At 36.5% G+C, this 22,720-nt stretch overlaps 4 protein-coding genes across 8 annotated transcripts; 3 read left to right on the forward strand and 1 right to left on the reverse strand.

Moving 5' to 3' along the window:
• Positions 709-3,233, forward strand: LOC18769486 (translation factor GUF1 homolog, chloroplastic). Its single transcript, XM_020568560.1, has one exon. The coding sequence runs from the start codon at positions 896-898 to the stop codon at positions 2,939-2,941; it is 2,046 nt and encodes a 681-aa protein (XP_020424149.1). The 5' UTR covers positions 709-895; the 3' UTR covers positions 2,942-3,233.
• On the reverse strand, positions 3,346-6,234 carry LOC18769287 (F-box protein At4g35930). Its single transcript, XM_007202394.2, has 6 exons — positions 6,006-6,234; positions 5,834-5,880; positions 5,247-5,716; positions 4,188-4,262; positions 3,968-4,077; positions 3,346-3,882 (listed from the first exon to the last, which is right to left on the reverse strand). Exons 3-6 carry the CDS (start codon positions 5,595-5,597, stop codon positions 3,621-3,623), a joined length of 798 nt encoding a protein of 265 aa, XP_007202456.1. The 5' UTR covers positions 5,598-5,716; positions 5,834-5,880; positions 6,006-6,234; the 3' UTR covers positions 3,346-3,620.
• On the forward strand, positions 13,559-18,936 carry LOC18769521 (protein MID1-COMPLEMENTING ACTIVITY 1). 5 transcript variants are annotated; one of them, XM_020568711.1, is made up of 9 exons: positions 13,559-14,012; positions 14,102-14,177; positions 14,395-15,066; positions 15,819-16,219; positions 16,505-16,614; positions 16,912-16,983; positions 18,121-18,227; positions 18,385-18,481; positions 18,632-18,936. In XM_020568711.1, exons 3-9 carry the CDS (start codon positions 14,656-14,658, stop codon positions 18,682-18,684), a joined length of 1,251 nt encoding a protein of 416 aa, XP_020424300.1. In that variant the 5' UTR covers positions 13,559-14,012; positions 14,102-14,177; positions 14,395-14,655; the 3' UTR covers positions 18,685-18,936. The 5 variants fall into 5 exon arrangements, 4 of the variants coding, with proteins under 4 accessions (XP_020424300.1, XP_020424301.1, XP_020424302.1 ...); XM_020568712.1 differs by having other exon boundaries at positions 13,600-14,012; positions 14,095-14,177; XM_020568713.1 differs by having other exon boundaries at positions 13,600-14,012; positions 14,102-14,505; positions 14,595-15,066.
• On the forward strand, positions 21,080-22,660 carry LOC18769239 (SKP1-like protein 1A). Its single transcript, XM_007202646.2, has 2 exons — positions 21,080-21,536; positions 22,243-22,660. Exons 1-2 carry the CDS (start codon positions 21,240-21,242, stop codon positions 22,414-22,416), a joined length of 471 nt encoding a protein of 156 aa, XP_007202708.1. The 5' UTR covers positions 21,080-21,239; the 3' UTR covers positions 22,417-22,660.

The raw sequence follows: 22,720 nt of genomic DNA on the forward strand, positions 1-22,720 counted from the left end.
ATTAAAGTTGTATATTTAATATGCAAAATGCATGGATAGAACCATAATTTCAATGTAGAAAAAGGCCTTGAATTGATATCAGTGGTCTCGGTTTCGAATCCCATGATACATTGGCAGTGTGTGTGAGGAAACACACCCTCCACCACCCCCCTAACTTTGGCACAAAAAAAACCCATAATTTTTGAGTTCGAACCCGATGATACATTGACAGTGTGTGTAAGGAAACACCCCTCCCCTCCCTCCTAATTTGGCACAACAAAAAGCATTCAAAATTAAAAATAAATAAAAAAACAACCATAGTTTCAAAGTGGGTTATAGGCTTTTAAGCTAGAAGTATACTTAGAGATTTATGGTATGTTTGGGAATGCTTCTGGGAGAGCTAAAAGCACTTCTAACTGCGTTTGGCATAAAATGTTAGAAGTATTTCTAGATTGTGGAAGCACTTTCTAGATAAGCATATGCTGAAGCACTTGAATTTCTTATGAAAAGTTCAACTTCTTTATAATCAAAGCACTTTTAAAGCGATTATGAGCAGAGATGCTTCTAGAGAAGCAATCCTAAAAGAACCGTTAATTTTTATTTTTATTTTTTAGCCTCATTGCCTTATACAGTCAAATTCATTTACGTCTCACCACATAACTTAAATTTTTCATTGCACATAACAAAGGTAAATGAGATAATCAAGAACACACATATGTTAGCTCTTTTTTAAAAAAAAAAAAAATTTCTTCTTTTTGTTTTTGTTTTCTAATTTTCTTTTAATTAAGAAAAGTAGTTCATTTTTAGTTTTACATGGGCCATAGATATCAGACGAAGACCAAAGTCAAAAATCCAATCCAAAACCAACTATAGCCCAAGCCATTCATACGATTCAATCCAAGTTTGGTTCTTCGCCATGGCCGCAGACCTCTCTGCTCAATCTCAGACCCTCCTCCTATCCACAACCACCACCACCCCCCAACGTTCACATCCCAGAACCACCTCCTTCTTGCCCTTCTTCTCACTCTCTCACTCTAAACCTCTCCTTCATCTCTCCAGAACCTCCTCCAGGCCTCGGCAAAGACTCCAAGTGCTCTGTCAAGCCACTGGAACCCAACCCATTTCCCAGCTCGGCCATGACCGTCTTTCCAAGGTACCCATTTCCCGTATCAGGAACTTCTGCATAATTGCACATATTGACCATGGCAAGTCGACTTTGGCTGACAAGTTGCTGGAGACGACTGGGACTGTTCAGAAGCGTGAAATGAAGGAGCAGTTTCTTGACAACATGGACTTGGAGAGAGAAAGAGGCATCACCATCAAGCTACAGATTGCTCGGATGCGTTATAGTTTCAAAAATGGTGAGCCATATTGTTTAAATCTCATTGACACTCCTGGGCATGTCGATTTTTCTTATGAGGTGTCTAGGTCTCTTGCTGCTTGTGAAGGTGCTCTTCTTGTTGTTGATGCTTCACAGGGAGTTGAAGCTCAAACATTGGCCAATGTTTACTTGGCCTTGGAAAACAACTTGGAGATCATCCCTGTTTTGAACAAAATAGACCTTCCAGGAGCTGACCCAGATAGTGTAATAAAGGAGATTGAAGAGGTTATTGGGCTGGATTGTAGCAATGCAATACTCTGTTCTGCCAAGGAGGGAATTGGGATATCTGAGATTCTTGATGCAATTGTTGAGAGGGTTCCTCCACCAGCTGATACCGCTGATAAACCATTGAGAGCTTTGATTTTTGATAGTTACTATGACCCATATAGGGGTGTAATTGTGTATTTTAGGGTAATTGATGGGAAGATAAAGAAGGGTGATAGGGTTTATTTTATGGCTAGTGGGAAGGACTATTTTGCTGATGAGATTGGGGTTTTGTCTCCCACTCAGTTTCAGGTTGGAGAACTTTATGCTGGTGAGGTGGGTTATCTTTCAGCTTCTATAAGATCAGTGGCTGATGCTAGAGTTGGGGACACAATCACAAACTATAGTAGAAAGGCAGAAAGTTCATTGCCTGGTTATGAGGAAGCCACTCCAATGGTGTTCTGTGGCATGTTTCCTGTGGATGCTGATCAGTTTCCTGAGTTGAGGGATGCACTTGAGAAACTGCAGCTTAATGATGCTGCTCTGAAGTTCGAGCCCGAGACTTCAAGCGCTATGGGTTTTGGATTTAGATGTGGATTCTTGGGGCTTCTCCACATGGAAATTGTTCAGGAAAGGCTGGAGAGAGAGTACAATCTGAGCCTGATAACTACTGCCCCAAGTGTCGTATATAAAGTGAACTGTGTAAATGGTGACATTGTTGAATGTTCAAACCCATCTGTACTTCCTGAACCTGGAAAAAGGAAGTCAATTGAGGAGCCTGTTGTCAAGATTGAGATGCTTACACCAAAAGACTATATTGGTCCCCTTATGGAGCTGGCACAGGACAGAAGAGCAGTGTTTAAAGAAATGAAGTTTATTGCTGAGAATAGAGCGTCACTCACATATGAATTGCCCTTGGCTGAGATGGTAGGTGATTTTTTTGACCAGCTCAAGTCCAGAAGTAAAGGCTATGCTAGCATGGAATATACTTTTCTTGGGTACAAAGAAAGTGACCTAATAAGACTTGATATTCAAATTAATGGTGAACATGTAGAACCATTGGCAACCATTGTGCATAAGGACAAGGCATATGCTGTAGGGAGGGCTTTAACACAGAAGCTGAAGGAGCTCATACCAAGACAGATGTTTAAAGTGCCTATTCAAGCATGCATAGGTTCGAAAGTGATCGCTAGTGAAGCTTTATCAGCAATCAGAAAGGATGTTTTAGCCAAATGCTATGGTGGGGACATTTCAAGGAAAAAGAAGTTGCTTAAGAAACAGGCTGAGGGAAAGAAAAGAATGAAGGCGATCGGGAAAGTCGACGTGCCTCAAGAAGCCTTCATGGCTGTGTTGAAACTTGAGAAGGAGGTATTATGATACTGCAATTCTTTGTGGCTTCTAACATTGTTGTGTAAATGATAAGTATTTTGGTTGAATGAGGAGCTTGTGTAGTCATCTTTGTCGTTAAACGTCAACGTATACGGTATAAATCCTATGTTGGTGTATTTGTCTGCTATGCTACCAAACGGCAAAGAACACAGCAGGACCAGACATGACCAATTTTTGCAATTAGTGCCTTTTTTCTTCCTTTTTTTTTCATTGTTTCCAAACGATGGGTTTGGTTTGTGAAATACTCATAAGTTGTAAGGAAAGAAGGCGTATTGGTTTACACGGATGCTGTGATTCAGGATTTGAAAGGGCGGACGGAGAGGATCCAAAGAAAATCATACAGAAATTCATAAAACAAAATAGTATTTATCAAAGCATTTTGCATAGTCAAATAGTAGAAAATAGAAATGATATTGCTGAAAAAACAACTAGCCATTGTTTCGAAACACATATAGGAAATATACAAGTAACCAGTTTTAAAAATTAAAAACTATCCCACAACCGTGATCTGAATTCTTTTACCTCCTAATTCAAAATATGAGGTTCCATTTCATATCTCCTAAACTGCCCCAAGCAACTCTACAAAACTGCTACTTCCTACCTGACCACGAAATCTATAGATACGGGAGAGGAACTATATACATGTAGAAAACACAAGGCAACCAGCTTAAAGAAGTTTATTCTGAGCAACAGCCTGACATAATTCGTCCTCATAGAACAAAACTCTATTTGAAGCCAATGATTTGCAGAGGGGCTTTGGTAAGACAGAAGGGACCATGCATCTTGTAGGGAAGTTTGACTCCTGGAAGAGAACTGCTGCAACCTGCCGCATTTCCGAGACTTTGAGGCGAGATGGTGGTCGGGGACCATGCCTTGGTGCTTTTGGAGTATGGGGGCTTCGAATGAATATGCCTTTCCCATCTCCCTTGCTGCAAAAGTCATGCAAAACTCGGTAAAATAAGAAACCTATCTGACAGGGTAAACAGTGATAAAAACACAGTTTAGAATCCCAACCTTAAAAAAGGCCAGTGCTCTGTCGGATGGGGTGTCATTGTATTTAACATCTCCTGTCTAGAGCGATCTGGAGTTGTATAATTAAAATAGAACTGCCTTGCAAGTAAAACCTGTTTCCAGTAGTATAAACATGGAAGGTCATTTCTATTCAGATTAAACTAAAACAAAAGGCAAACACATGAGAGAGAGAGAGAGAGAGAGAGAGAGAGAGAGAGCTTACAGCTTTTCTAACTCGTTGAGAGACATGAAAAACTGCCTTCAGTTGGTCATGGTGCAAGTGACACAATACTTTAACCTTCAATTACAAAAATAGAGGAATCAATACCAGCAGAGAGGCATGTGATAACAACATGAAGTAAAATACATACACATGTACATCTAAATTAATAGTGATAACAGCACTTTTATACCCCCAAAACAGTAATATCTTTAATTCTTACACACATGATTAGTTGGCTATATCTCATCAGTAATTGGTTTGATATATGATATGGCAGATTCTAATAAGAGTGTTAAAATGTTAAGTTCCCAGTGAAATTGGAAAGATTCAAATCCACGTTTGTGGGAGGGAATCAAAAATCAACCCCAACATCCAGTTTTATGTTGACACGGAAAAAACTGCAAAAATTTGGTTCCAAAACATACATCAAACGAAGGAAAAAAAAATAAAATCTATTACTTAAAAAGCAACAAAAGACAAAGGCAATTTGTTCTTTACAGCATAGTCATAGATCAAAGGACCTAACATCTCTATTAGACTTCTTACAACGCTCGTCAAATACCTTGAATTGGGTCTTCAGACATTTCAAGGCAACCTGGCATAACTAACCAGTATCCAAAGCAAACCAATTATGTGTGCAAAAAGAATCAATACCAACATAAAAGGCAAAAAATACCACAAACACTCTAAATCTCAGCTCATCTAAAAAACAATCACACCATACTATAAAGAACTATTGAGAAACCACGTACTAAAAGAAAAAGCTCCAACCTACTATCCTATATCGTCTCCACTTATTGATTGTTTTGCCTCAATCAGATATACAAATTGAACAGTGGCACAACAAGAAATTGGTAAATCCAAGTAAACACAAATAAATCACAAAACAACCATCCTCTCTGACAGCCAAATTTTCAGAAAATATCAGATTTACAAAGAGAAATCCCAGTAATAGATTTACATCGGCATACATAACATTTCTTACATACACAAGTGATGCTAAATCAGCATATAGCAAAACGAAAACTGTGAAGACAGGGTTAATAATATAAACAATACCAGCAAATCCATGGGGAGAGATTCAAGCCGGGACTCCGACACGCAATCTTCAGTTCGAGGGGTCTTTGGAGTTTTCAACAAACTATTCTGTCTAACCAAATTCACAGGCGACAACATCAAAGGGCTTTTATCAATAGCCCTGTCTTCAAGCACCATATCGCCCTTAACCTTCTTGGTCTCCAAGACAGCCACCCGCTTCCTGCCAAGATCGGTGCACGACTTAGCTGAAGAGGTCTTGCTATGCTTAAGCTGAGCAAGAGCACCCGGCTTCAGATACTTGTTACCTGAGCCTCGTCGCTTTTTCTGTTTGGCCTTCTTCGAATTCCTTTCTTTTGGAGACACTTTTCCCATTTTCCCCTCTTTTTATTCAGCCCCAAATTATTTCGAACAATTCCTCAATTTTCCCAAATAAAATAAATCTTCAATTACTTTGTTCAATCAGAAAACCTAAGCAACCGCAGCTTTTAAACCTGAAACAGACAATTTCAATCTTAGCTATAGCCCTAATATAAATATAATCTAAAAAAATCAAAAACAAAATCAGCGAAGAAATTGGTTACTAAACATTATTATGTGGCGAGCTTTACCTTTTTAGGGTTAGAGATCGTCTCGATTCTTCGTTCAATTTTCCCCTCTGTAACAAAAATCACAACCGAAAACTCATCAGAAACCCTAGATTACCAGGCTTGGAACTAACAGATAGCTACTAGCTCCCCGAAACAAGAACGAAAGCACAGAAAATTATACAAAAATTCAAACCTTCAATCAAAACGAAAGCGAAAGGCAGAGAAGCACGAGCATCGTAGTGACAGAAATTCCAGAGAAAATCCAAAAATAAAAATAAATAAAAATAGGTAGCAGTGCAAACAGAAGGACAGAGAAGGAGAGATAGAGAGAGAAAGAGAGAGAGATGGGGCCGCTAGGGTTTACTCCTGATTTGAAATTGATACAAATGCCCGCCAAAGTTTTTCCAGCAAACAGTTGCTGAGGCTATACAAAACAAAAACCATAGAAAGTGATTTGTATAAATAATCTAGCTGGCCACCACGTGGCGGCCTCTGAATGGCGAGGTGATTAACTGCGGAGAGGAGTGGGCCAGTGGGTGTCTTTAGTGCTTAGGTCACTGGGCCACATCGGACGGCGTAGATTGCGTGATGGGTACAGATATTGGACTTGTTTCCTAATCGGGTGGAGTTTTTGTTTAATTTGAAAATAATGTTTGGAGGGAAATAAAAAAATGTGATTAGGTTTGAGAGGGAAAGCGAAAAATAATTTCTACGATGACTAATCTACCCTCGTTGTTTGGTTTAACTTCTAGCTTAATGAAGGGTATTTTGGGGGATATTGGTTTGTGTGAAAGGCGGTGCTTTAGGAACCTCGATTCTTGTGAGAGCTGGGGACGTGGGCCCATATCAGGCCCATCTTATGATGGATTCAATTCGGTGAATGTACATAATCGACCCTTTATGGCAGCATTAACCACGCGTGACTGCCGCTTCTCTGTGTTTTGACTTGGAGGGCATAGCAGTCAATGCAAGTTCAAATTTTCCGTAGCCTAACCATGGTAAAATGGTAACCTGGTGAACAGTCAATTTTATTTTCCAGGGTCAAAGTTCTCTTATTTGGGCTGGACCCAGCTATGTTTAGCACGTTTGAATTCTTCATAATACTCCTGGGCCCAGCTAACTTTCTTTTTCGGGTACAACCTTGTTAAAAATGCCCCAGTGCATGATGATTCGAAAACTTCAAAAACGGGCTTCATAACTTATTCGGCCTTTCGAAAAAACTCTTACTGAGTAGTCAGACGGGAAGGTTCTATGACGAGGGTCTATGTTGACGGGTTACAAAGAGGAAAGAGGACATTCAATCCAATAATCCAATAATAATTCTACATTGGATTGGATGGCTATTAAGGACCTCATCATTATAACCCTCCTTATAACCCCTCATTCTAGCATCTTTGAGTCAGACGTATACTTCTTCCTCTTATGACAATCTCATCACGTCACTCATTTGGCTGCGAAACCTGCAAATGTGGGTTAGGTTAGGTGGTCAGGGCAATGAGCACACCACCTTTCTTTCACCCAATTTAAATCCTTATTTAGTTTAAACTATCGTTTATATGACGAACCTCTTGCAGCAAGAATAAATACACTTTTTCATTAGGTTTGGTTTGGATTGGAGTTTGGAGTAGGTATGTAGCACTTATTTGTACACATAGAAAAACCAACCATGTTAGTCATTCAACTTTTGGCCACCATGATTGATTATCAATGATGATTTTCACATAAAATGATCTCATGATGGTCTCCGATTCAAATTTTCCTTGCATGCGTTTTATCCTCAATTCCTACCACGGCATCAATCTGAGCAGGCCAATAAAGCACATATGGTCTACCAATCACAAGATTCTAGGAAGCAAAGCTTTGAATGATGGGATGAATTGTACGACAAGATTACAAATATATAATAAAAAAACTTATGTTGAAGATCGTTCTAAATTGATTACATAAAAATAATAGAAAAATGTTCGATTAAGGATTATATATATACAGTCTTCTTATATTGAGAGTACTCAATGGAAGTTATTTCTTTTTTTCTATATATATACAAGGGATAGTAAGTGAGGAGGAAATCGAACTTAAGAGTTCAGGGAGATTCACTATTATACCAAATTATAGAAGCCCAATTTATTTATTTATTTAAAAATCTATATGAAATGGACTTTAAAAATACACCCAAAACTCATTTACAACATAACAAAAAGGCTTTTAACTTTTTTAAAATTATAAAATTGTCATTGATTTCTTAAAACAAACTCAACCTCAAAACGTCATAAAAAAGCTCAAAACACTCAATAGGGTATCAAAGTAAATTAATAATCAAAATTAAATTCAATAGGGCCAGATTTTATTTTTTGAATTTTTTTTGGGTTTGTTTATAGATTTTAAATAGTGTAGAGTTTATTTATAATTTTAGTGCTAAAAATAAGTATATAACTAAATATATCTTATAATATCAAGCATTGAATTGCACCAACAGTAAAAAAAATCTGGATTTCTCTGTAACATAAACCCAAAAAACTATAGAATGTACTTTACTGCCACCACCAAACCAAATCATAGACAGAAAAAAATCTTCTTAATTTTCTTGAAAAATCACAATTAAAACCCCAGTTCCCCTGCATGTTGGAGTCAGAAAATATAAAATTATGAACAAAGCTGACGATTTAACCCCGCCTTGCGAACCTCCACAGGTGGGGTGCTTGAAGTATACATATTTCTTGTCCACTAGAGTTTTTGTATTTTCACTAGAGTTGTTGCTTCATGTATGGATCCAAAACCAAGAGCATATGATTTTTCTGTACTTATATTGTCTTTCTAAATAGAATTTTTCATTCCCAAAAATTTTGTTCTAGAATTACATATATATATATATATAAATAGAGAGAGAGAGAGAGAGAGAGAGCTAAAATTTTCATTTATGATCAAGATAACTAGTCTAGAACTTGCAGCTATATTCTTTAAATATATACGAATTATTTAAGAATTATTTCCATATTCCAATTACGTGTTTCTTCCGTTTTTATTTTTTTCCCAAATATTTAAAGAATATATCTGCACGGCTATACTTCTAAAATATTCTATTTATATATTTAACCTCCTAACAAATCCAATTGATGATTGAGAGTATAAGTCTTTAACCAATATTTAACTTTCAATTCTTAAAATTCTTAATTTTAAATCTGACTAGAGGTATAACTTAGTTAAAAATGACTTTGACTTGCAGACTAGGGGTCTCATATTCGAATCCCCATACACTGTAGTTGTGTTAAAAAAATCCTCCTCTCCTATAAAATAAAGAGTGTTACATTTTATTACGTGCTAACCCATTTGGTATAAATTAGTTCACTACAGCTCAATAAAAATTGGCCCACGTCACCTCACCAACTCAACTATGAAGAGAAAACTAGTTAATCATTCACATGTAATAGATCGAAACAAAATATAGACCGCCCCTTAAATTTGTTGATTCCCTCTTTCAATACAATGAAGTTTAAACATGTTTTTGTAGTAGTGATCTTGAACTTTTAATGTCTCTTTCGTTGCGGTTCATCGTTTTAAATTTGTCACTTTCTATGATTTAAGGATGGATATTAGCTTCGATGCGCTTTTTGTTAAAGGAAAAAACAAATTACAAAAATTGAAAGAGATTCCTTAAAAGCTATTACAAATTAATTGGGATAACATTGCTTGTAGGACAATGCACCAACAAAAATGAAAGGCATGTTCTAGCCTAAGAGAAAGGACCACTTATGAGATGGTGGGTTTATAGCTTGAATGAATACAAACAAATTGGGTAGGGGCATTGACACTATCGTTTTTAGGTACGCACCAACAAGGGCTCTATCAAATGATGTCAATTTGCCATTGGGCTTCCTTGCCTTTTGGGCACGTAATTGTCAATGTTTCTGACCAGCCAGCCAGAAAATATAAGACACCAAAATTATAAATGGAAAGGTTGTTGGTCACCTTTTCTTATTTTATTTTCCAATTGAGCACTTAGGTTTCTTAAACAGAAATTGATTAGGCCATAATATTTTGGCCATGTTACTCCAATCATTCATTTTCCAATGGGTCACATCCTTGGGTAAATGGGGTAAAATGCAAAAGTTGACAACCAAGTACCAACAATCACCTCTTTTCATATTCCTTTGTTTATATTATTTTTATTTTTGACTTCTACCCCTTTGTCCCCAGTATTCAATTATACAGACAGACAGTACAGAGATTCGTCCATCTATATTGTATTATATATGTAAAGCTGGAGTTTTAAACACCCAAAAAGAAGAGATTACGAAGCTTTTTTTCTTGTGAATCTCTTTGAATATGGAAGCCAAATTGATTTTCTTTTTGTTCAATTGTAGTGTGAACTGATTGGAAAGCAATACAATAACAAAAAAGTGTCACATGACAAGTTAACGTGTTGTTATTAACCGTATCACGATTCATATATAGTTAGAATAATTTATAATTAATTAATTACAACTTATCTTATTTTTCGCCCACCGAAATTTAGAGAAAACACAATTAACAGTATTCAGATTTTTGTTTTGGTAATGTGTTACATGCATATATATGATCAAACACTTGACATTGACAGGGACAATGAGTAGTAGGTCAATGGAAGCTAGGTATGTGCCAATTGCAACCTCCTCCCTCCACAAAATTAAAAGATAGAATAAAGAAAGTAAATTGGGTCACATTCACAGCACTTAAAAAGGGTACAAACTTTCTGTACCATTGCACAGAAGTTTATACTCCAAAAGGCAAAAGGTATAGAATTTTTAAAAAAATAAAAATAATTCTGATATTGTTGTTGTCACACACAGCCTGTACATTTGTGCCAGCCAAACTTTTGTACCTTATTTTAAACCTAGACATTTAATTTTTGGTTCACCTATATATTAAAAAATACAATGCTAATGTTATAGTACAAATTTTCAGGTATTTTTTAAAATATAGTGGGCAGCACCCAACTTGTATTTTAATGGAAATTTTGTCCCAAACCATTGAGAATGAATTGCTTAGCTACTGTTTTAAGTGACCTACTTCTCACTCTAGGCCTTTGTGGTGGGCATGTCTTTATCCTTTTTAATATTGCCTAATTTTAGCCCACCATGTCACATGCTTACCATTGCGCTATCAATAAAATATACTATACACATGTGTAAGGCAAGCCTGTGGTTTTGTCATTGCCTTCCCAAGGTTAACAATGGAACTCAACATCCAAGGTTTAAAATATTCAATTAAGCTAGTTTAATTATATTTGATAGACGGATTTGTTTATTTTAAAGTCCCGTTTGGTTTGTGAAAAATGAGGTTTGAAGATGAGAAATTAATTAATGTCCTTAGTTTGATAAGTTTAGGCATGAAAAATTGTTGCATGATCAGTGTGCTTTCCTCCTTATGAGAAAATTTGGAAAAATGAGCAACATTAAAAGTGCCGGGCATCCAATTTATGCTCATACGCATCATTTTTTGTTGTTAGAGAGTAGTTTTAGCCCTTTTATACGCGGTCTCAAAACATATCCATAAAATTTGACATGTTTCTAAGCAAAACACATGTCATTAGAGAAAGTCCCAAACCAATTCTAAAGTTGCCGGCGTACGCTTCTAGGATACACATGTTGTGCATAAGCATCGATAACAACCCGTGAACCAAAGAATCGAAGGTGCCTGCTAAATATTATATATATGCGTTCGGATGAAGAACAGATAAGACACAATTAGCACAAAATAATATGTTTTATCGGACAAAATTCTGATGATTTGTAACTTCATAATGCAGCGAGGAAGCAAAGTCCAAGAACAGTCAGCCCATGATCAAAGGTTTTTCCTATTTGTCGTCCCCACCACATTCCCCTTCATTATGTCCCCACGATTTTGTCTAATTGGATTGCCAGGCAATCAGTACCCACCGAATGAAACTTTCTCCATATAATTATATATTGACGATGAAAACTTTTAAATGTAGGAGCTGTAGTTTCTGTTTTTGCTTTTGGCTAACTGATAATCGCTTCCTACCAATCTTTCTTTTGACTAGACGCTTGGGCAAATAAAACACTCATTCAAATACTTTTACGTTGAACCCATTGGGTATATAATTCTCCCTTGACTATGTCGACGTGTCAAGTTTATTGTAGGAAAGTACCATCCTACCATACCCTCACATCATTTTTTGATACAAATAATATTGGGAGAGGTTTCGAACACACCGTACATCTTAACCACTTAAGTTAGAAACCCCTTAATTACCACCCTCACATCACTAAAAATCAACATTGGTTAGGAAAAATGTAAACATTACACATCTTGTAAGACCATTTGAGTCCCGTTTTAGGATCAAGTTCATTATCAAATCTTAGACTTTAAGTATGAAATTCCCGGTGGTCATAGTTCAATATTCAAGGATGAATTTAATGCTCATAGCTCTTATGTATTGGGCTTGGAGCTAGGTCGTAGTACAATTTTCGAGTCATGTTTTGGTTGGTTTCGAGTCCCAAATTACCGGTCTTAGGTTATTGGTTATAAATTGGATCAAAGTTATAGATTTAAAGTTGAAATTCAAGTTCAATTATTGCGTACATAAAGTAGAGCACAAATCTTTAAATTATAAGAAAATTGCAAGAATGAAATTGATATTCCTTATCTCTAAGTTGAGAATGCTCATTCCATGTTTGGAGATATTAGAGTGAGCATTTCAAACCACATTTGGTGAACCAAACAATAAAATTAACATTCTATTAAATAGTTTTTTATTTGAGATATGTGAGTTAAGTCAGTTGATGCTATATGTGTTTTTTTTTTTTAATTACTCATATTCGATCTCTCCTCCAATAAATAGATTAGAGTAATATCAAATAAGTTGCAATATCGCATTGATAGGGAAAAAAAAAATCCTAAATTATGAGTGGTGGTGGAGTTAACGTGGATTAGTTTAAGGGTACAAATACCATTTCCCATATTTTTCTTTTTGCTTTTGAAAACATTATTGTGTTGAGGTGATGAAGTTAACGTGGATTTGAGGGACACAGAGAGAGCTATCAGCGGGGGTGTTGTGCTGGAAAAGCTAAAGTTTACACGTGGCATTAAGGTCATGTGGAGTTCGTCACCGTCGTACAACATTGGGTCCACATGGCAGTTGCCAGAGAGTGGATGTTGAGCTAGAATATGCGGTCTTCCTGTTTATCGTTGAGCCTTTAAATGACGCTTTTAGCCTTTTCTCCTTCTCAATGACCTTGTCGGTTGATCTTCATTATTATGCCCTGCCCTCCCCAGCTGTCACCTTGTTTTCATCGATATATTTTTTTCCCAACAATTATTTACCCATTTTAGGATAATATATTATACAAAAGCTTATATACAGAATTAATTTAGAGAAAAAAAATTCAAAACTAATAATTTGTTATTTTTAAATTGTATTTTAACATTTTAAGATTTTATAAAAACTAATTAGAAAATAACAAATAACTAATTTTGAATTTTTCACTCCTTATGAGCTTTACTTAATGCATTTAGATGTTTTTGTTTTCGGTCTGATTTAACTACAATTTACCGTTATATATAGAGATATAGATATAGGTTACCGAAAACAATCTATTCCAAAAAAAAATATAATAATAAATTTGGCGCAAGTTTTACTCTAAAAGTACCCGCCACCTGGCGAACAGCGGCGTACCCTCCGGACAGCGTGGTAAAATCGAAAGCGAAGTAGGGGTAAATGTGTCTTTGTATCAACACCACTAAATCCCAGCTCGTCTGGCGTGGCGTGTGCGCTCAAGGGCAAAGAGAGAGAGAGAGACTTTGGCTTTGGTGCAAACAATGCACGGACAAACAACACCGAAGCAGTGAGAGGTTTTTTAGGATAAAAAATTGGGATGAAGAGAGAGAGGAGAGAGAGAAAGAGATAGACTGATATAGTGTGAGTGAGTGGGAGTTTTCATCAGAGACCTCTCTCTTTGTCTCTGCTCAGATCTTCCAAAATCCACACACAGGTTGAGGAGAAAGAGGAAGAGGAGGAAGAAGAAGAAACTCGTTCCGCAAAGCAATGCCTGCAATGCCCAAAATCCGATGCTTCAATTTTGACGTTTCTTTCAGTTTCATGCAATAAATACAGCAAAAAAGGAAAAGAAAGAAAAAGAAAAAGAAAAAGCCGAGCCAAGCCCAAAAGTTGCTCAAAATTACAGCACCTGTTGCAGAGAAGGTGAAGCGCTCTCATAGCCTCATACTCTCTTGCATTTTTTATTCTCTCTCATATTTGCATTCTCAGATTCTGTACCTTTTAGTTTGCAGGAGCCTTTTCTTTTTCTTTTTCTATTTTCGGCAAAAAAACACAGCGGCTTCTTCTTCAAGACGACGGCGAAGAACTGTGAGCTGACGGCGATATATTTGTTTTTTTTTTCTCAGTATTTTTGAGTTTGTTTCTTCGGGTCAAAGAGATAAAGCAAACAATCTATTTTTTGTTTTGATTTTATACCTATTTTTTCGCTTTTGTTTATTTTGTTGGCGTTGAAAAGCAAGTCAAGAAGCGTAAAGGTTAAAATTGGAGATTTCGTTATCTGATATTTTGCGTCTTTTGGATGCAGTTGAAATGCACTCTCAATTGTTCTAAAGCTCCGAAACCTGAAGATCTCCAATGGAAATGCGTTTTCGTTTCTGAAAACCCAGTAATTTTCACTGAGATTTCAATTTTCAGAGTAATTGCTTGCTTTAGAATCTCAAATTTGGTTCATATCTCGTTGATTAAAGTCAAACCGAAGTGATTATGGTGAAATGCAATCTGTAGCTGTGAGCCTGTGAGGTGTTAGTTTACACAAGTCGAGTTTGGTCCATTTTGAGAGGAAAAAATGGCGTCGTCGTGGGACCACTTCGGAGAGATTGCAAATGTGGCTCAGTTGACCGGCCTCGACGCCGTGAGGCTGATCGGAATGATTGTGAAGGCGGCGAGCACGGCGCGAATGCACAAGAAAAATTGCAGGCAATTTGCGCTGCATCTGAAGCTGATCGGGAACTTATTGGAGCAGCTCAAGATCTCGGAGCTTAAGCGGTACCCGGAGACGCGCGAGCCTCTTGAGCAGCTCGAGGAAGCTCTAAGAAGGTCATACATTTTGGTCAATAGCTGCCAAGACCGGAGCTATCTGTATTTGCTTGCAATGGGATGGAACATTGTGTATCAGTTCAGGAAGGCTCAGAATGAAATTGATAGATACTTGAAGCTTGTGCCTCTGATTACTCTGGTGGACAATGCTCGAGTCAGGGTACTGAATTTTTCTTTTTATTCTTTGTTCTTTGGTTTTGTTTTTCATGTTATTGTTGTTTTTGTTTTACTCATTTGCTTTGCGGACAAATTTATGAGTTTGGGTTGCAAGGAATTTGTGATCTTCATTGAAATTGGACCTTTTAGTTAGATTTTCCTTCTTTCGGTGATTATGCGCTATCCACCTGTTCATCAAAAGTGCTTTCGGGTGCTAGTTGAAGATTGAACTCCTGAATTTTGCTTTACTCCGTTGTTGGATGTCTAATTTACTCAATAGGTATGCTATCTAATGTTGAAGTGATAAAGATCGCTTACTTTGAGTAGCTGGGATGTCTAGTCTAGTCGGTGCTTTAGTCAGAGCGTTAGATGTTTAAGTGGCATAGATGGCTTATTTTACTCGCTATGACTTTTGTTTTCCAAGGATGTATAAACTGACATGGATTGGGCACTGAACCTCGACTGGCAGTTTCTGACATATTGGATCACCAAATCATGCTTTAAATAAATTCTAAGAATTTGTCATTTTTGTTTGTAATTACGAATTACAGTTAGCACTATATCTCTTCATCAACAAGCATATGCTTCTCCATTTACCTTTTCTTTGTCTCCAGATCACAATCTATTATCTACATTATGCCCCACATGTAGAATTAGACTAAATTATTTACTTAAGATTGCTAAATTTGAGCTGTTCCTGCTATTCTATAACCGTTTAACCTGATTTAAGTTCATTCGTTCTTCTCGCAACTACAGGAGAGACTGGAAGACATTGAAAAGGATCAACGTGAGTACACATTGGATGAAGAGGACAGAAAGGTACAGGATGTGATCCTTAAACCGGACCCCTCGAAAAATGACACTGTAGTGCTGAAGAAAACACTTTCTTGCTCTTATCCAAACTTGGGTTTTAATGAGGCGCTGCAAAAGGAAAATGAAAAGCTTCAACTTGAACTACAACGGTCCCAATCCATTTATGATGTGAGTCAATGTGAAGTAATTCAGCGTTTGCTAGAAGTGACAGAAACTGTCGCTTCAAAGTCTTCCCCCGAAAAAAATAATAAGAAAATAGAGCGGAATTATTCAGATGCCAATAGTGAGAAAGAACCTTCATCTAATGAAAGCTATCAGAAAAGTGAATCTCGCAAAATGTCAAGGTTAGTTTTCTGTTTATTTTAGTACATTTGTCATTTATGTTTAGTCTAAATAGTGCAGTTAAAATATTACTGTTGCATTTGGTGAATGTAATAATTGGTGATGTACATTTGCTAATTTCAGTCTTGGCACTTCTCAACATTGAATGATCTCCCCCAATCAGAATTTTCTGATGAGAGGAGCTATATATGTTATGCAAGGGATTCAGATTTCCCTATCTATTTATGCACTCACATCACTGAACTTTTGGGGTCTTTGAAAATATGATTTTGCATTTATCTGTGTAGAAACACATCTTCAGTTTCTTCTGGACATGATTTGCTGTCAACTAGAGGTTCACATCGCCATGAAGAATGGAATACTGATCTACTTGGATGTTGCTCAGAACCATCTCTGTGTAAGTTTCTTTATTCTTTTTGTGTAATGGTGACTTAATGCATAATCAACAAGTTTTATTGCATTAGCATTACTTTAATTTTTCCCTTATGTTCCCTGTGCATCTCAAATTAAGTTCTGGGGATATGTATAGTATTAATTTCATATAAATGCTTTAGAATATTATCAGGGTTGGGTGGTCAATCAAGAGCATCATTAGACACTAAGCACTAAAATTGACAAAATTGTCCTAGATCAAATGTTTAAAGGGAAAACTGTTCTGTATATGCTAAAGTTTTGCACACTTTTTCCTTTGCAGGTATAAAGACATTCTTCTATCCTTGTGGGACGTTTTCTAAAATTGCTTCTGTGGCAACTAATAGGCATATGTGTAAGTTTTATCTGGATTATCTGCACTACATGTTAAACTGTTAATGTACTGCAAAATCTTAGGAATGGGTAAACAATGTATATCCAGCTAACACCCTTGCTCACATGCAGCCCCAATTTGCATGTGGTCTGGTAGAGAGAAAACATAGGTGTCCAGCCCCATTCTGCATTGCAGTGAGTTAGAAAGTATCCGGGGAATGGGGAATGAGATGCTTTGAACCCAAAACCTCTTAGAACCAAAGCTCTAATATCGTTTAGAGTACCAACTTGGCCAACACATTAAGGAGAAAATGTGCCTACAATCTATATCAAGGTAACCATGACGGGGTTGCGTACTGGAAAGATTTGGAGCCTATTTAAATAAGCTATATCTGAATGCTTCTTTTGCATTTTGTTCAAGTCTTGTACTTTCACATTATAGAGTTTAAGATAAATTAAGTAACTGGTGGCCTTAGCCTTTGGTACCACCAGTACATTTTTCATAGAATCTCTGACATTACTTTGTTGAAAATGGGGTGATCAAATTGTGATCTGGTCTTTACTATGCCATTGCGATCTTTGGTATCATAAATCCCTGCTAAAATGACGTCTAGACCCTGAATAAATGCTGAATGTGCGTTGATGTTGAATTTGTAGTATAGTCTGGATTGTAGTGATGCCTGATTTGTGTGCTATTAGTTTGCATAGGATGCAGAAAACCAGATGATTTTTGAAAATCCCTATTCAAAATATTGCATAGTAGTTTTAACGGAATCTCATTTTTCTTTTGATACTGAGTACTGTCATTAATGCGAGTGAATGTCTAAACCCATCCTTTGGATCCAAGGTTTACGTGATTCTCTTGTGCTACTGAGTTGTGATGGCGTTATAGTTGTGACGGGGCCATAATTTTGAATTTGCCATGATTTGATTTAGAGAAAATATTTTATGGCTTGTCGAGTACATATGTAGAAACCAACTATTTTTCCTGTAATTTAGCTGTGCTCTATGTTTCACATTATTTCCACACTTACTGTTAAACAAAGTTGCAACACTGCAATATTGATTTTCTTTTTGGCCGTTGGGATATTGACATTCTGCACATGGCTTTCGTATACTGTTGGAAACTCATACAGAAATTCTTTTCTATGATTATCAGCTTCAGCAGAAGCATGTAATGAATTGATGGCTTATTCGTTAGTATTGTCTTGCTGTTGCTATACATGCTGCATTCGAAGGAAACTTCGCAAGACGTTGAATATCTCGGTAATTCCTTTCCCAGTTTCCACACTGAAATTACAAAACCACTGTAATTCATCTTCGCCGCTGCATATCATGACATGTATTTTGTGACATGACAAGAACCCACTCTAATCATTCTCCTCTGTTCTGCTCTGCTTTTTCTTATTTCTCTTTTTGGCAGGGAGGCTTCATTGATGACTTCCTTTCACATTTTATGTGTTGCTGCTGCGCCCTTGTTCAAGAATGGCGAGAAGTTGAACTACGCGGGATTCCTTATGGTAAGTGCTTCCATGCTTGAGGCTTTGTATCTTTGCTCAAACGTAATCGGTATCTTGTATATAAAACACAATATTATGATCTCTAATCTCATCCCGTTCACTGCTTCTAAACCAAATATGCAAAGTGTTTGATATAAAACCAACTTGCAGGTGCTGAAAAGACAAAAATAAGCCCGCCACCCTCACAGTACATGGAAACCTAACTGATAATGGAATTTTGAGATTCATCCACTTTGAACGCCATATGTAGAGGTAATGGCTAGTTGCCATTGTTACAGGAAAACTTATTTTGGGGGAGTTTATGTCTCACTAATTTTCCCATATGTAAATTAGCGCTTTTTATATTTTTTTATTTTATTCAGCACATTGTGTATCATAGACTTGCTTTTCTTTTTCGAAAAATAGTATAGAAGTGCTTGATTTTACCAATTTGTTTTATATGATTGTTTTTCCTTCTTTTCTTTTGCTTTTGTGACTTTGCTTTTTCTACATTTAACCAATAGGATTGATAGATCCACATTTGTGGGTTGCTTAAAGGAGGTTTGGTGTTGGTCATAAAATTATCACAAAATCTCCTCTTTTAAGTATTACCTGAATATTATGCATGCATTTGCAACCAGATACATATAAAACGATCACAGCGTCTTTATTTTGCAGTCAGTAGGGCCCGGCCATGTGTTAGAGAGAGCAATTCCCCCAATCTCATTTTCATTGGTAAATAAGTTGGGAATTCTGTTTAATCAATTATCCTTATCAATTCTAGCAATCAAATATAAACTTAATAGTGGTTGTTGCTAATTACCAACAAAATAAAATAAATACCGACGAGTTTAGCAGAATGGAAAAAGCATTGACTAGAAGATTAGTGGTCTCATGTTCGAATTTCTATGATATTACAGTAGTGTGTGTGAGAAACCCCTCTTCTCATCAGTTTAGACTATTGTTTGTATTAAAAAAATAAAAATAAATAGGATTCACATAATTTCTTTTAGTATAAAAATTGTATTGTATCACATTTTCTTTATATTATCATTAGCCAAAGAGATTCGAACGTAGAATTTTAGAATTTCTTCCCCAATTGAAGGGAAAATTTACGATTTCTCTCACCGTTGAGAAGAGAAATACAACTTAAACTAAATCAATTGACTCGTTCTTACCAACAGAACTTTAGTTCAAGGTTTTTTTTTTTTTTTTTTTTGATAGGAACTTTAGTTCAAGGTTAACCCGTAAAGTTACCCATAACTTCTTACTTGGCCCAATCCACATTTCTGAAGTTTCTTTTTGGTACGCACTTTTTTGAAGTTGTGGATTTCTGTCTCACTACTTTTGTTTTGAAGGTTCTAAAGGAAGGGATTAAGAATAATAACCTATTGCGTTATAGGTGTCGATGGCCTAATTACTTTTCCGCCAGAAAGCTACCAAGGTCAATCATTGCGCAAAAAGTAATTTTATAGCACAAATCAAAATAATTGAGTTGAATTTTACACCGCAAGAATACCTTTTCCCCATTTTATGCATGCCATACTTGCATTAGGCGTGCCAAATCTTTTTGGTTTAATATATCGCTACATTTTATATTAAAAAACAGTATACCTTTACCAATTTTGACAATTATAACTATAAATCTTAAAATTAAGATAATAATTCTGGTTCATGGTGGTGAATACTTAGATATGAATGTGTGACAAACAGATTAGTTAAAGTTTACTTTGAGTTTATGTTATTTTGTATTCCATGTTTGTACTTATATTGCAAAGTTTTTAACCAAGATTATGCTTTTGTTAATGATATTCACGTTTCGATTGTGAATACATGTTTTTTACTATTCATTGTATATTTTGTTAAATTTCAATATTAATATTGTCTCCAACTTAACCATCTACATAGTCCGGCGAAGTTTTATCACAAAAGACCTTGGTAATATTAGTAATGGAACAATTCATTATATGTTATATTTTATTTAGTCAAGTTTCCGATGCTCGACTTATATTCTTCCACATGCCTCCTCATGTAGGACCATCATACGTGGAGCCAAATCCACATCTGAGTCAAACATTGAAGCCCAATACGTGAACACTGCATATTGATAAGGGTAAACATTCAAGTCTAACATGTGAACATTGCATATTAGATAACAGGCAAGGGTAAAGACATAGTTAATCAACTCACTCTGATACAAAATGTGTTAACCTTAATTAAATTAGGAAATAAATCTAAATTACAATAAGAAATAAATATCAATTACAATAGGACTAAAAAAACAAGTAATGAAACAAAATCATAACTAAATAAGGAATCACCAACACATTTATTTAATAAAGTATCTTAATAAATAAAAAAAGTTACGGTCAATTTATTTTATTCTATTCGTTTTTTTGTAATAATAATATTGACTTGCAAAAATAAATCAATATGTGCGACCGACCGCGGGAGATTGGAAATTACCTTTCCGATTTGGATACGCACGCCTCTCCGATTCATATTGGAATGGGTTTCCCAACCAAAAAAAAAAAGTGAAAAAGGGACAGGCTTCAACGAATAATCAGTAGAGCTCAGTCCACGTGTCCAAACCCTCCTCTATAAATGAAGGAGCCTCATATCTCTTGCCCATCTAACTCTTCGTCTATTTGTTATTTTCTTGCGAAAGCAAAATCACTCACTAACCAGAAACACAAAGCGGTCTCTCTCTCGCCTTCGAGTTTTCTAGGGATATCCAAGACCGGTGCTGTTTCGAAACCCATCAATCGTCATAACCATCATGTCGTCGTCGTCGAAGAAGATCACCCTGAAGAGCTCTGATGGCGAATCGTTCGAGGTTGAAGAAGCGGTGGCTCTTGAGTCGCAGACCATCAAGCATATGATCGAGGACGATTGCGCCGACAACGGCATTCCTCTGCCCAACGTGACGAGCAAGATCTTGGCCAAGGTCATCGAGTACTGCAAGAAGCACGTCGACGCTGCCAAGCCTGATGAGAAGATCTCCGAGGATGATCTCAAGGCTTGGGATCAGGACTTTGTCAAAGTTGACCAGGCAACCCTATTTGATCTCATTCTGGTACGTTAAAACCCTATCTTAACCCTAATAATGATTTGCTTATTTGTCGCGATTGTTTTGTTCGAGTATAGGGTTTCGGAAATTGGGGCGTGGATTAGGTTAGGGTTTCCGAATTAGGGATTGGGTTCAATCTTGTTTGAATTTTGGATATGTTTCTATCTTTAGAGATTAGGTTTTTACTCAATTAGATGTTTTCCATGATGATTGGGTTGGTGATGCTGCGATTAAATTGATTTGGCTTTCTGTTCGGGATTTGATTTGGGAGTGTTTGTTAATTTGAATTCTTTACTGATGCGATATCTTGATGAAGAAAATTTGTGCATGTACAGCAACTTCTTCATGTATGTACTGTGCATATGTTGAAGTTGAGATAAAGATGCGATAGCTTCATAAATTTTGTTGCCTTCTCTACTTATATTTATTTTGTGTTTCTATAGAAGTTGAGATAAAGTTCACTAATATGAGAATCTGTCTCTTGAGGTGCTAGTATGTAGATTGTGGTAACAATTAACTAGTTTTCTTTGTAATGGTATTGTTCTAGTTCAGCTAATTTGATTATGAATGTTATGTATATGTATGTTCTGAAACTACAGTAATTTGGTAATTTTTTTATATTGTTAATAGGGGTGGCTAGAAAGTCTGACATAGCTGATTGCTGAAGCTTACCTTGAATATTTTTCTAATATGTTGTGATATCTGTTCACAGGCTGCAAACTACTTGAACATCAAGCTCCTGCTGGACCTGACATGCCAGACTGTTGCGGACATGATCAAGGGGAAGACCCCGGAGGAGATCCGAAAGACCTTCAATATCAAGAACGACTTCACCCCGGAGGAGGAGGAGGAAGTTCGTCGCGAGAACCAGTGGGCATTTGAATGAAGTTATTGTGATGGTGTTTATTTAGTTGGAACTTAAAACAGTGGCATACCCTATCATGTATTCTAGTTAATCAACTGACTTCTTATCATTCTCTGGTATTTAAGTACTTTTTATGGAAGTTGTGAGTCCTTTTAAATTGTAGATAAAACTTGGATTCTGGTATTGATAGTGGTTCGTTTCGTTCTGCTGTCAATCCTACTGTCAGTACTATTATGAATCAAATCTTTTGCTGCCATTAAGTTGATCTGTGGTTTCTCTAGCTGAAAAGGGGGATTTTCATTAGAGCGCAACTGTCCATGCATTT

Source organism: Prunus persica, chromosome G7 (assembly GCF_000346465.2).
Source record: "Prunus persica cultivar Lovell chromosome G7, Prunus_persica_NCBIv2, whole genome shotgun sequence".
NCBI lineage: Eukaryota > Viridiplantae > Streptophyta > Magnoliopsida > Rosales > Rosaceae > Prunus > Prunus persica.